General features: G+C 47.5%; 1 protein-coding gene across 2 annotated transcripts in view; it reads right to left on the minus strand.

Moving 5' to 3' along the window:
• The window catches only part of LOC138487725 (carotenoid-cleaving dioxygenase, mitochondrial-like), a 286,226-nt gene that overhangs the window by 45,522 nt on the left and 226,331 nt on the right, over window positions 1-14,373 (minus strand). For both annotated transcript variants that reach the window (XM_069614272.1, XM_069614271.1), the window contains one exon: window positions 12,882-13,042. In XM_069614272.1, the coding sequence (XP_069470373.1) occupies window positions 12,882-13,042 (161 nt within the window). The remainder of the gene's footprint in view (window positions 1-12,881; window positions 13,043-14,373) is intronic.

Raw genomic sequence — 14,373 nt, forward strand, 5'->3', positions numbered from 1 at the left:
TTCCTTTCCCTAAAGCGGGGTGGGGGCAATTTCCTCCTTGCTCACTGGGCCGGCCGTACAGCACAGCAGCCTTATGCCGCAAGGGTTTGCCCAAACTGCTTTTGAAGCAGCATTTCTTCCTTCCCCTGAAGCGGGGGGCAGGACCAATTTCCTTGTTGCTAATGGGGCTGGGCGCACAGCACAGCAGCCCCGGGCAGCAGCGCACTTGCCAGCAGCACGCATACGCCACAAGGTTTCACCGGAATTGTTTTTGAAGCAGCCTTCCTTCCTTCTCCTGGAGTGGGTGGCAGGGCCAATTTCCTTGTTGCTCACGGGCCTGGGCGCACAGCAAACCAGCCACGGACAGCAGCGGCCTTCCCTGCAGTGGGTTTACATGTTTGTTAGTGCCATCTGTATCTGAGCGCTCACCATGCTCCGAAATTGCAGTTGGGCCTTTTCACTTTTTGGGACTTTTTGTCTTTTAAAAAAGGCTGCCTCATTTAGTAGCACAAACGTCTTTTGTGCTCACCACCTGCCATCATTGTGATTGGATACAGCTTTGCCCATCTTGGCCAATCCAGGGAGCCGGCAGGCGAACGCCGGCCCCCTGCCCAAGGCCCACAACTAAGGCCCCTGTCTGGACCAGTCCGGCACTGGAGGGAGCCCCCCTTCTTGCCACTGTTCCTGCAACTTTGTAGCCCACACTGCTCACAAAACTTTCTATCTTCCCTGGATCCTGGAACAACGTGCCACCATTCAGCAGTAGTAGCCGCGCCGGACCACCAGTCCCCGGTCCAAAGCCCTCCATCTAACTGCCTGCGGACTCCTGTTTCCACTGTTGCACAGCCTGACTGCTAACTGTGTCCTCATCCTGGCCCACTTCACATGGCTAATCCCTCTACTTCTCACCTACAGCCTGCTTTCTGACCCCTACTTGTGCCTAACCTATTCCTCATCCGTAAGAGCGTCGTAAACATTTTTGCTCTCCATAGGGCCTTTGGCAAGTTCAAATATAGGTGTGCTTTTTAAATTGTTGCAACCTCCTTTTGTTGTACTTTTAGTGCTCTTCTGGCAAATTCAAATCTTTGTGTGCTTTTAAAATTGCTGCAACCTCTATTTTTGTGATTTTTTATGATTTTCTGGCAAATTCAAATCTAGGTTTACTTTTTAAATGGCTGTATCCTCCATGTTTGTGCTTTTTAGTGCTTTTTTGACAAATTCAAATCTAGGTGTGCTTTTTAAATTATCTGCTACTCTCTCGCTACTAGGCCGCCTGGTGACTCACTCGTGCCTGTGCACTTTCTCTGCCTATCCCTTTACTCTTCTCTCTACCACCTCTATAGCTCTCCCCATCTCTCCCATCTACTCTAACTGCTATTCTATCACCTATCTTACCGCTCTCAGAAAGTCTGGAAGAAAGAAGTTCAAGAAAGATCTCCTTTCCACCTATGTCAGCGCCACTTCCAGTCAAATTATCACTGACATCCTCTTTTCAGTCCTCTCTCCTGAACTCCACATCTAATCTCCACTCTCTACCCTTTCTCTTCCTCATCCATTAATGGTGGCACTAGATGGGAAGTTCTCTTGGAGGGCTTCTCATCCTCGAGGTGCATCATTAATGTCTAACTCACAAGGCACTATCATGGCTCAGCGTCCTCAACCCAATCTCATCATCGCTGACCGGCACCTGCGTCTCTCACCAACTTCCTTTCCGCTCCTGCTATCCCTCCTTTGTCTCTCTCAGTACCTCGTTCACCACCTCCAATGGGTGTACCACCCCCATGTGCCCCATTTCGGAAAATGTTCAAGGGTGGTTACCGGCTTCACTTAGCCACACTTAATGCTTGGTCCACTATCAAACAATCATCCGACCTCTGCCATCCACCTGGAACCTTTCAGCCCTATGACCAAACCTCCCCCAGCTCTGCCAGCCTCGTTACGGACATCCATCCAATTAAACAAGTGTCAGTCTCTGCATTCACTGCCACCTTCATCTCCCCCCACCTCCCACTACCGACTCAACTATTGACTCTGCTCTCAACAATCTCCATCTCACTATCACTACCACTCCCGATACTTTTGCCTCCATCATGAGGATCCGTCTGAAACCTGTCACGAAGCGTAACATTTGGTATGAATCTGATCTAGCAGCCCTGAAACGCAAGTGCAGAACTGCTGAACGGAAGTGACAGACCTGAAGCTCCTGCTCTGATAAACTGGCTTTTCGCCTTCTCCAAGGGCAAAATCGTCTCTGCATTCGATCCAAGAAGAGGCCCCACATCTCTGGAGCTTATAACAACTTGGCTGAACTCTTTAAAATCTGCAAGGAACTAGCCAATCCTCGCCTATTCCCTCCCAGGCCCTCTGCAATGAGTTATCTCTCTTCCTCCCTCCTCCCATCCCCTGCCACCCTCGGTCCCTCCCCCTCTCACTCTTTCCTCCTTCTCTCCTATCACATCGGATGAGGTCACTAGAGTTGGCCGCTATATGACAGTCTCCTCCAAACAGGTCTCCCTGTGTTCTTCCAGAACTATTAAGGACAACATCAGCTCCCTTGCCCCTGGACTCACTGATCTGGGTAATCACACCCTTGCCACTGGGTCTTTCCACTCTTCCCTCAAGCACTCCTTTGTGCGCACCCTCCTGAAAAGCCTTCTGCCGACCCCTCGTGTCTGGCTAACTACTACCTCATCTCTATCACTCCCTTCCTTGGGAAGCTTCTGGAGAAGTTAGTCATCCCCCAGTTGATTCAGCATACTGAGTTTGTTGGTTGCCTACACAACCATCAATCTGGATTCCGAGCATTTAGAGGCATGGACCCTAATCTCCTAAACACCTGTGAAGAGTTTCTCTCATCTCTAGACTCAAACTCAGCCACCAATCTCATTCTACTCAATCTCTCCTCTGCTTTTGTCACAGTCAACCACTCCATCCTCATAAAGCGCATCCATGATACCCTTGGTATCTCGGAGAGGGCACTGGACTGGCTGACCTCTTTCCTCACTGACTGTCACTCCCAGTTTATCCTGGGTTCTTTCTACATATCCACCTGTGGCATTCCCCAGGGCTCTATTCTTTCACCATGGCTCTATAACATCTATCTCTCCCATCTTGCTCACCCTTCTACCTGCACTTCCAGTGTTATGCAGATGACACCCAACTCTTCTTCAGACTACTGTGAGAAACCAGAAGGTGTCTCACCCACTAGTCCCTGGGATCTGTCCTCCAGGTGGCCAGGACACGGCCATTGCTTTTAGATCAAGTTCCTGGGGGTGGATCAGTGCGGGAGGATAACCTGGATGGCGGGTCTTCGGGGAGTGCGAGTGGGACACCGGACGTTGAGACGTGGTATCCCCTTCCCTGTAACAACTGTTTCCCATCCTACCAGGTAGGATACTTAGGAACTCAACCCCCACCCCTTTCCCAACATGAACACTTTCTCACGGACAGCTCATTGTGAGAGAAAAGGGACTAACACCCAAGGCGTATACCTGACATGTCCCAACACAAGGGTCAGGAAGAGTTAGGCAATTACTGGCAATTACACACACCTGACTTCCATCATACTCCCCCACAGGGATAAAAAGCGGAGGACGTAAGCACACTCTGAGCTAGACAAAGCACAAGAGGAAGCAGCAATTCCAAGATGGCAGTTTAATACAAGGAGAAAGACGGCAAGAACAGAGAGGGTTGCAAGGAGGGAAGTGCCCTTGACCTTTTCAGAGAAGTACCGCTACTTTCACGAGCCCTTGAGAATAAGAAACATACGACCGTGAATTAAAGCTGAATAAAGGTACATTGTGTGTTGAAGGTACCCAGGGCCCTCCTGCATCGATAGCCAAGGCAGGGAGGAACGATTGCCACTTTGGTACTTTCCTTGGCTCCTACAACAAAGCAGCACCAGTAAAGTTAGCACAGCCGGTGAGTCGGGGAGACTGATACCAGACCGGTCTGTGTTAGAAACAAGGTTGCAAGCAGCAACATTGTATGAAGAAATCTTGAAAGAACAGAGTGTGAGCCGTATGTAATGAGCGAAGCAAATATAATTGAACAACCAAAAAGTGACTGAACATTTGAAACCAAGATAGATACCATATACTGAGTGGTCCGGCATCACATGGGTGCTCATTCAAAGGTCTCTATTAGGTATGCAACTGAGAATGTAAAATTGGGAATTGTGAAATCAAAGTGGTCATGCAATGGGTCAAAGCTAAACCCTGTGAACATTTGAAAGTCTTCGCTAGCTAATACGAACTGCAATTGGTCTGAGTCCGGCTGAGGGAGACTAATTGGGTAAAAGAAGGGTCTGAGCCTGGCTGAGGGGGCTCCGGGGTGAACTGTGAGTCACCAGAGAAAACATACTGTGCCGGTCAAGTGGCACAGCGAGTAGAGCGCTTGCTTTGACATCCGTGCAGAGCCTGCTAACGCAGGTTCGAATCCCGGCAAGGCCAAACTCAACCTTTCATCCTTCCGAGGTCGATAAATGAGCACCACACACCGTGGGTAATAATAAGCAGCGCTCAGATACCTGAGGGTTCGTAGCGCTATATAAATGCCAAATTATAAATTATTATTATATTCTATAAGCACTGGATAAGAGGATCTGAGCCCGGAAGAGGGGGGTACAAAGTAAAGATTGTGGTAAGAAAAAGGGATCTGTGCCACGCTGCGGGGTGAAGAGTGAATCGCCTGACTTGAATACTTATAAAGGAACTTTTCATTTGTTTTGGTACATCAGGCCCTCTGAATCAAGAGACTTTGGTAATTTAAGAGACTTGGGGCCTCATTACGACCCGGGCGGTAAGGGAATACCGGTACCGTTATGGGCACTGGTGCCGGTAATCCCATATCGCCCTATTCCGAGGTCCCTTTGTTGGTCCTTCCTTAACGCCTGGTTTTACCAGGCGTTAAGAACAGGACCCGCAAAGGGACTTTGGAGCTAATAACGGTACCGCAATTAGCAGAACCGTTATTAGCGCCTTCCCCATTCCCATTGAGCCCTATGGGGGCTCAAATGGGAATGGGGAAGGGCCATGGTGAATGGGGAATTACCGCCCCCGCCAACCTTGGAATGGGGCGGTAATTTCTCCATTCACCATGGCGGAATCGGTAAGGTTTTGGAGGCAACCATGGGGCAAATAGCGCCATGGTTACCGCCTGGGTCGTAATGAGGCCCTTAGGCACAAAAGGCCCTGATGTTGGTAATGGAACAATGTCCTTGTGCCGAAGAAGCCCAAGAGTGTGCTATGCTCAAGTGAACTGCCTTATCCTGTGCTAAAAACGTGGGGAAGGGAGGCCAACGGCCTGAACATCCTGACTTATAATTTTTGGTGAACACTTCTTTCTTTTTCATGAACATTACCCCACACTATTTGTATTTAGTTGTTATGATTGGCAATAGGTTTTTAGGTATTGGCCCTTTTATTTTGATGAGACTCCACTAGGACTGCATTATTATCATTTGATGGTCGTAGCTTGCTCCCATCTGTAGATTTAGGATTAGATAGACGTTTATCATACCCTTGTTAAAGTTCAATAAACACCCTTGAACCTTGGTCACTTGTGTATGTTTTACCTTGATACCATGCCTTCCTTACACTACCATCTGCATCTCTTCCAACCTCCTCTGTCATTCCTGATTGCCTGTCCACCATCCAGTCTTGGTGTGCCTCCAGTGATCTCTGTCTCAATGATAGCAAGACTGAGATCCTTCCTATCGGGGCTCCTGTACCCTCTTTTCTCCCTTTACTCTGGCCACCCTCTATGGGCCCTCCCCATCCCCTTCCTCCGAAACCAGAAACCTGTGAGTTATCTTCGACTCCATTGGGACAGTGAAAGAACGAGACACACCATTCACGGTGCTGGGATGGTCACTTTGACAAGTGGTACTACATGATCAACCTAGGAAATATAATTGAAAACTCAGCAAGACGGCAACCTGCGATGTGTGCCGGATTCCAAAAGATATTGGCCCTACTTAAGTAATAAGGCTTCTCAGAATTCATATCCCAGAAGCATTGAGGATCTGATCCACAGTTGACACTGCCCCCATAAAGTATTGTTGGAGACATTTGCTGGAAGACATCTTCCACCTGATGATGCCATTGGGCTAGGCAATATTCAAGATCTACCCTAATCCTGAAGAAGGTTGAGAAATATCAGGCCAATTGTAAAAAAGCTGTTGTGTAATGACCGAAACATATGTAGATATTGTGAATAAGCTTAGGCACTATTTGATTCAAATACATACTTGTAGTTGATATAAGTGTAAGGAAAGGATAAATAGATGTGTTTTACAATGGGTTCTGAATACCCGTTTTTGTATAAAAAGTGATCATTGGATGTATATGAATGAGAGTTTGTACGTATGGTGGTATGAATTGGGTGATGTGTAGTGTATATGAATGTATGCGTTTTATGAGAAAACATTGTTAAGAAGTTAATAATATATTATTTTGAATAAACTTATGGTTTGAAAAAAGTATAGTCAATTTGTTGTGAAAGTTACTCCTCTAACCTCATCTACCAAGGTCCATTTTGTATATTTCTGTACTCCTTACCTGGAGGAGCTGTGGTATTACAGGTACCCTTATAATATAGTTGTTCTCTTTCCTGGGCTGGCTCCCTCCTCTGGGACAGCCTCCCCCTTTCTCTCCATCTTGAGCCGGATCTCGTCAAGTTCTGCAATCACCTCAAGACCTTCCTCTTCTCCTCCTCCTTCCCTCTCTCCCTCTTGTGCTAATCCCCACAGTCACTGTGATTGGTGGCCAGGGCCCTTATATGTCCTTCTGGGCCCTGGCCTTCTGTCCAATTGCCTGCAGCATCCGCCTTCCCCCTGCACTTGCCTTCGGCCACCAACTAGTATGTGATGTCTTACAGGCCTGCACTTATCATATTGGCTGGTGACTCCTCCACCTAGTGGCCACTACCTGGCACTTACCTGCTGCCTTTGCAACTGGCTTTCTTGTAGTCCACCCCTCTGTGCAACTTCTAGCACTTACCCACTTCCCTGTCCCTTCTCTGTCTCTGCACTTGCATGATCTGAATGTTCACAAGGCCGAGTAGGACCGCTACTGTATTTTGCTCATCACTGTTAAACATAATCCATTGTCTTGCTTTACCTTGTTCCTTTCCCTTTGCCCTGTAGGCACCTTTAAACACAAATCCTTGATGTATAAGCGCCTTACAAATGCGCAATAAATAAATACAAATAAATTGTGATGGAACCTAATAATAATGGTTGTAGTCTCATTTATTCTGAGTTTGTTCCTGGCTGAATACTCTCAGATCAGCTCGTGCTGTCTCTACAGACCCACCCGGGCTCGATCCAGGAGGATGACATCATCAGCTTGAGTAAGATAGAGGACTGTCAGGGTTGACAACCGTGGGGGTGCAAAACAAGATTTATACAAAAATTCTCCCAGGTCTGACAGATAAAGATTGAACAGGCAGGGAGCTAAAACGCAGCCCTGACAGAGGCCTCTTTTGGATTAGAAGCATTCTGTTGGGGCACTTTGCCCGTTCAGCCAAAACTGGAGGAAGGTTGAGTCGTATAGATGAACTAAAAGTGACAAAAGAGCCGGGGGATTCAACAAGTCCCTCAGTCTTTGCCACAATATGTAACGTTTATACAGTCATGCCTGGGAGTAAACAATGATGCCCACCCTCAATGATTCCTCCTTCAGGCAACCAAGTATAAAGCCGTTCAAATTAGGTCAATCCCTTCCTGATGTCCGCCTGGAACTTCTTCAAGCAACCAGTAGAGGGCGCCCAACTCTCCAAATCTCTCAGGACCAGGCTCGCGAGGAATATACTTTCACAATCAAGAAGGGAGATAGGACGAAAGTTAAAAGGAGTATTCCTATCTCCCTTCTTATATATGGGCACTATAACCGCCATGTCCTATGAGGAGGACACACCCATTGTAATTATTTCCAAAAGCATAATATATAGGACACTGCCCCACAAGAGAGAGTGCCCCTTCAGGACTCAGGGCTACGGTGCAGGGCCCATTAGGGCCTGATGCCCTTGAACAGGAGGATTTCTTTATTATATCCTCAATTAAGTCCACAAAGAGGGTCAAAGCCCAGGGGGTGTTCTGACCCTCGAAGGGAACACAGTCATCTGATTCTCTATATAGATGCTGGAAATCATTTACCCAGATGTTTTCGGTAATGGGATTGCTCATTGCAAACTCTTGCTGAGTGTTCCTCCTGTTTATCACCTCCCAGAAATTACGTGAATCATTATATTCCCAACATTCTTTCCCCTTCGTTTTGGGCTAAAGTAAACTTGTAGCTTTTGATCCATGGTTCATGCTTTTGTCTGAGCTCTTATTGTGTCTCTAGCCGTACTCAGGCCCAGCCTAGCCAAGCCCCTTAAAGCTCTTCTCAATGATTTTTCTCTTGGATTATTGGATCAGAAATGCTGCGACGCTGGTCGGGCTACCATCCGGTTCCTCATTGAAACCCTTGTGAATTTATCGACAAACGCCTGGAAATCATTAGCTGCTACTGCTTACATCTTCTCTTCTAAAGCTCTAGTGGTGAAGAAAGAGTTAATTTTAGTGTTATATTTGTCGAAGTTTCCAACATACCTGGTCAATCGATTGCCGCCTTTATTTACCACAATGTTACCAAATTTGTTTAACCGGCTGCTAACTACCAAACAATTCATAAGGGCAGTCAACATTTTGTGGTCACTTAGGTCTTGTTAAGAACACGTAATCCAAAAATGACTCCCCCCCCCCCCCAATTGACCAGGCATGATTTAGAGGAATGTCTCCAAAAATCATGCCATTAGCCATTTTTTTATTTTGTACTGGTTAGTTGTAATGCACACTATACAGCAATATTTGTGTTTTAAGGCGCATCAAGACAAAGGGGGGGAATAGGAATGAGGAAGAGGGTATAAAACAAATATAAAAAAGGTTCTTAAAAGGTCTTGAAACATTCAGAAGGTGCAAGTACTACACCATGGAGCAGGGGAGAGGGAGAGGAAGGGAAGTGCAAGAGGGGGTAGAAGGGAAGAAAACAAACAAAAAGCGTTCTGACTAGGTTGTGAGATGATTTGGAACGTGCAAGTGCTGAACATGAAAGAGGGGGGAGGGGAAGAAGGTAATTGAATGGGGGTAGAAGGGAAGAAAACAAACAAAAAACGTGCTGGATAGGTCATGAGACGATTTGGAACGTGCAAGTGCTGAACATGAAAGGTGGACAGGGGGAGGAAGGGAAGTAACAGGAGGGGAAGGAGAAGAGAGCTACATTAATGCAAGGCAGTTACACAAGTGCAGAAAAAAGTAGGTAAAAAGCATTAAGGACAAATCAGACAGGTAAGTATGACAAACAGGCATGAATGACTGAAGCCTGGAAAAGGCAGGAAGCAAAGGGAGGAGATGAGGGCACAGTTGAGTAGAAAATGGACGGGCAGGCAAAATACAACATGGCTACAGTAGATGGCAGCACGGGTGCAAAAGGAACTGCTATACAGGTGGAAGGAGGCAGGAAGCCGGGCCAGCAGATAGGGCTCAGAGCGTGGCAGCAGCGCATCCCTTGATATAAGGAATCAGTGAGTGCTGCAGGCGACCATTGGAGGAAGGAGCATGGTCGTGGAGTGGAGCAGCAAATCAAGAGGCAGAGGGGAGCAAGCAGGAGGGGTGGCGGCACGGCACACCATCCATGGCAGGACAGGCCAGACAGGAACAAAGGCCTCGGTGTGGGCCTCAGCCATCTTCAGATTCCGTACGTCTGCAAAATCTCCCCATTTCACACCATCCCTTCTAGGTCTATTCAGCCTGTTGGGATCATTAGTTCTGGCCAAGTTGTTAGAATGCAATGCAGCAATACCGTCGGCGTCCAGATCTCCCATGATTATGATATGACGTCCATTACCGTCACTCAAGAACTCGGCCAACAAATTAAATAAGCTATCTAAAAAGCTGTCTATATTACTGTAGCCAGGATTACTATAAATGTTCACCAAGAGAATGGGTTTAGACATGACTTCTTCCCTCAACTTACTTTTTACAGACAGCTGGCCATGCACGTTGCTAGATATGACCTCCAGGCTTACTAATAAAGTGTTACTGACTGCAGTTATCACCCTCCCACAGAAGCACGCCCACCCGCTCTCTTGACCACTGTCTCTTGCACAAGTGTATAACCATAAAAAATTACTGGATCAAGCATCCTCACCTCCTGGAGTGTGATTATATCACAACTATACAAGATTGGAGTCCTTTCCACTGTACCCAGGAAACTATTGCATTCTCTGAAGTCCCACTTCTTGGAGCGCTAGGGGTAACTGAAGTCCTGTCCCAAAATCACCTAGTTTCCTAAATGGCCACCCAAGAGACTCCGGCAGCCACTTCCAGTCTGCGTTACTACTGCTTTTGTGCGACTGTACCGGCTGCATAAGTTCCACCACCCTGCTTGTATTTTGTCCCATACAACAAGTGGCTTTCATTAAAGGGCGGTGCCCTGCTATGTCGGATCCCAAACACTGCAACTGGCCCTCATAATTTACTTTAGTATTTGCGAAAGCCTCAAATAGAAGGTCATACCCCAACATTCAAGGTGAATCAATCTCCAACGTAATCAATTAGGTAACGGGCAGTGTGTTAAAGTCAAGCAGCACGTGGTCCGTGATATCATCTATGGGAAAGTAGAGCCGATCAATGTCTTGTGATGCCAGGAAGCACAGCTGAGGAATTCCATGCATCGGCATCAGCTGTCTGATGCTAGACCTGGCCATTACAATTGTTCTCTGTTCTTTCAAGCAAAAGTCTGGTTGATGTTTCCTTCCAATAAACATACTACCACTCCAACAAAACATAAGACCATCACAAACTACAACAAGCTACACACACCACACAACACCAAACAAGAAACCAAGGCAACCATACAAACTGCACACATACCTAGACACCAAGCACAACACAACAACAACCACCAAATATCACAAACCAGCACACAATGAGCGTTTTTTTTCTGAACTGAAACTACCAACAGCACATCAAAGCTCTTGCGATTGTCCCTCTCAATGCCACAAAAAAAGCCCCCCCCCCCAAGCCCTCCGGCTCCAAATCTGCCAAGGCACCAAGAGACCACGTAAGTGGCAGCGGTGCACGGTACAAGACCAAATAACATTACATAACAAATGAAAGGAGTGTAGAGAATGTGCTCATTTCATTTGCACTGCTTTCGGAAGTGCACAGGTGACCTTCTGCACAAAGGTTTCCTCAGCATTTCGGGAGGGGCTGGAGTGTAGTGAAAAGATGTGCTGTTCAGCCCCCATGCATACATTAGTGTCAGGAGAGTGTAATGCAGGCTCCCAGCAACCACTTGGCCGCTGGGAGCGCGTTTGACCTGGATGGGTCATTAAAGGGACATTCCCTGCGAAATGATGGGGGGAAAAGCATTCCCATCCTCTTTTTAGCCAGCGGCTGTCACACTTCAAAAACAAATCATAAGAGGGTTGAAATTACCTTGCCCTTATTTGCGCCTCACCCTGCACCTGCTTTAAAAGACGTAGGGAGATGCCCCTCATTTCAGGGCATTTAAAAGTGCATCCCGTATGAGAATTCAGGATGCGCGTTTTTAAATTCCCTGAAACACCCCCTTATGTGGGCGAAGAGGGTAAAAAGGGCATCTGACTGAGTGCATCTTGGGTGCAAGCGAGGAGATGCACTAAATACAAGTTTGGGGCTCTGGCCAAAAAATGTAAATGTAAAGGTGAGTCACATGGGCCTCTCGGGTGTGACAAATGCATGAGTTATGCATACAACTATTTAAGTGTTAAGCTCCCGTTCCATGGGCTACACCGGGAGGTAACGGCCCAGGGCCCAAGTTAAAGGGTCGATCGTAGCAAGGGTGTTTAACGAGCGGCCTGGGCCCTTACCACCAGGTATAGCGCATGGACTGGGGGATTAACACTATTAGCACACGTTCCACGGACATTCACTGTATTTCAATGCAGTGAATGGAACGCCTCATGGTGTCCCTTACATTGAATGAAAATACTTTCCCAACATGCCGCCATGGAGCCGGAAGGCGGGGCTCCATACGGAGCCCCTCTTTCATTTGTATGGCGGCCACAATGGAGCAACAGCAATAGCAGCAGAGGCTGGGGTGGAGGGAATTAGAAAATAAGGCAAGGGAGAGTGGGAGAAGATGGCAGGTGGGGGAAGCAGCCATCAGGCAGCTCGGAACGCTGACTTGAATCGGTAGATTCAGCCCGCGTTCCAAACCTCCCGATTAGCTGGCTCCCCCTCGCCCCCAGCAGAGTGCATACAAGTATTTCATAAAATGTCTAGCAAAAGGAACGTCAAGAGAGTGGTATACAACTTCTAGGGCGTAAATTCCAAGTCACGTTAGCTGCGTCACAAACTCTGAGCACAATACATGCAACAGTGTCACCCAAGAGTAAACTACTCCTGCTTTTTGCGCATGGCATAAGTGCGGAATTGCCAGGGAACGTATAACCCACTCACATCATCTATTCTCTGGGAGTATATTTGATCTGCAACTCCTGATACTTTAACATGTCTTGCGTGTCAAGTCTCTTGGCATTCGTGTGATTAAAAATTCATCCATGAAATACAATATGTGATTCTAGGCCAACAGGTGCCCACAGGAGTTCCAGGCCTTTACGGCGACACCCAAAATAACGACATACTTTAAAAACGACACCTGTAAAAAAAGCTCCCTGTTTCCACTGCCTTTTTACCCTCCCCCCTCCTCCCCCGGCCCCTTTTAATCCCTTAACCCACCCGCATTTATACTTTTACTTTAAAAAATCTTTTCGGTATAAACACTGGATACCCCCACAGGAATTATTTTCACTTGTAAAAAGGTAAGAGCGTTATTTAAAGGCATTCTCTTTGGTTTGGTCTGAATAAGTACCTGGCCTGACAGCTTATGTGCAATGTGAAAGGCTGTGGGCTCGTCTGGCGCCCAGATCAAGGCATCGGCTAGTGATTTCCCGGTCACCTTAAGGGTGACGATCTTCAGTAAATCCAACTTAATTGGTTGCTCAACAAAGATGACATAGTTTGCCGTCATGCCTGAAATTAAAGAGGACATAGATGAGCCAAGGTAAAACGTTGCGTTTTAGATGCATCAAGAATATTTAGGAGTACAATTAGGCAACCCTGTCTGTCCTGTCCTGGATTCCTACACCCCAAGGCCGCCACCTCTGAATAGGAGTATAATTGGGCAACCCTGTCTGTCCTGTCCTGGATTCCTACATCCCAAGACCGCCACCTCTGAATAGGAGTATAATTAGGCAACCCTGTCTGTCCTGTCCTGGATTCCTACATCCCAAGGCCGCCACCTATGAATAGGAGTATAATTGGGCAACCCTGTCTGTCCTGTCCTGGATTCCTACATCCCAAGACCGCCACCTCTGAATAGGAGTATAATTGGGCAACCCTGTCTGTCCTGTCCTGGATTCCTACATCCCAAGGCCGCCACCTCTGAATAGGAGTATAATTGGGCAACCCTGTCTGTCCCGTCCTGGATTCCTACATCCCAAGACCGCCACCTCTGAATAGGAGTATAATTGGGCAACCCTGTCTGTCCCGTCCTGGATTCCTACATCCCAAGGCCGCCACCTCTGAATAGGAGTATAATTGGGCAACCCTGTCTGTCCCGTCCTGGATTCCTACATCCCAGGACAGCCACCTCTGAATAGGAGTATAATTGGGCAACCCTGTCTGTCCTGTCCTGGATTCCTACATCCCAAGAGCGCCACCTCTGAATAGGAGTATAATTGGGCAACCCTGTCTGTCCCGTCCTGGATTCCTACATCCCAGGACAGCCACCTCTGAATAGGAGTATAATTGGGCAACCCTGTCTGTCCCGTCCTGGATTCCTACATCCCAAGAGCGCCACCTCTGAATAGGAGTATAATTGGGCAATCCTGTCTGTCCTGTCCTGGATTCCTACATCCCAAGGCCGCCACCTCTGAATAGGAGTATAATTGGGCAACCCTGTCTGTCCTGTCCTGGATTCCTACATCGCAAGACCGCCACCTCTGAATAGGAGTATAATTGGGCAACCCTGTCTGTCCTGTCCTGGATTCCTACATCCCAAGACCGCCACCTCTGAATAGGAGTATAATTGGGAAACCCTGTCTGTCCTGTCCTGGATTCCTACATCCCAAGACCGCCACCTCTGAATAGGAGTATAATTGGGCAACCCTGTCTGTCCTGTCCTGGATTCCTACATCACAAGACCGCCACCTCTGAATCGGAGCATAATTAGGCAACCCTGTGATTTTCTGAGGACTATGGTTACGTGGCATTTGGCGAGTCTAAGCTGCAACTAGCCCATAAATAAAATGAACAAGCAGCGGCAAAGCCAATCATTTTGACTTTTGTGAGGCATTGGATAG

This window comes from Ambystoma mexicanum, chromosome 9, assembly GCF_040938575.1.
Source record: "Ambystoma mexicanum isolate Mex_15411 chromosome 9, UKY_AmexF1_1, whole genome shotgun sequence".
NCBI classification, from domain to species: Eukaryota; Metazoa; Chordata; class Amphibia; order Caudata; family Ambystomatidae; genus Ambystoma; species Ambystoma mexicanum.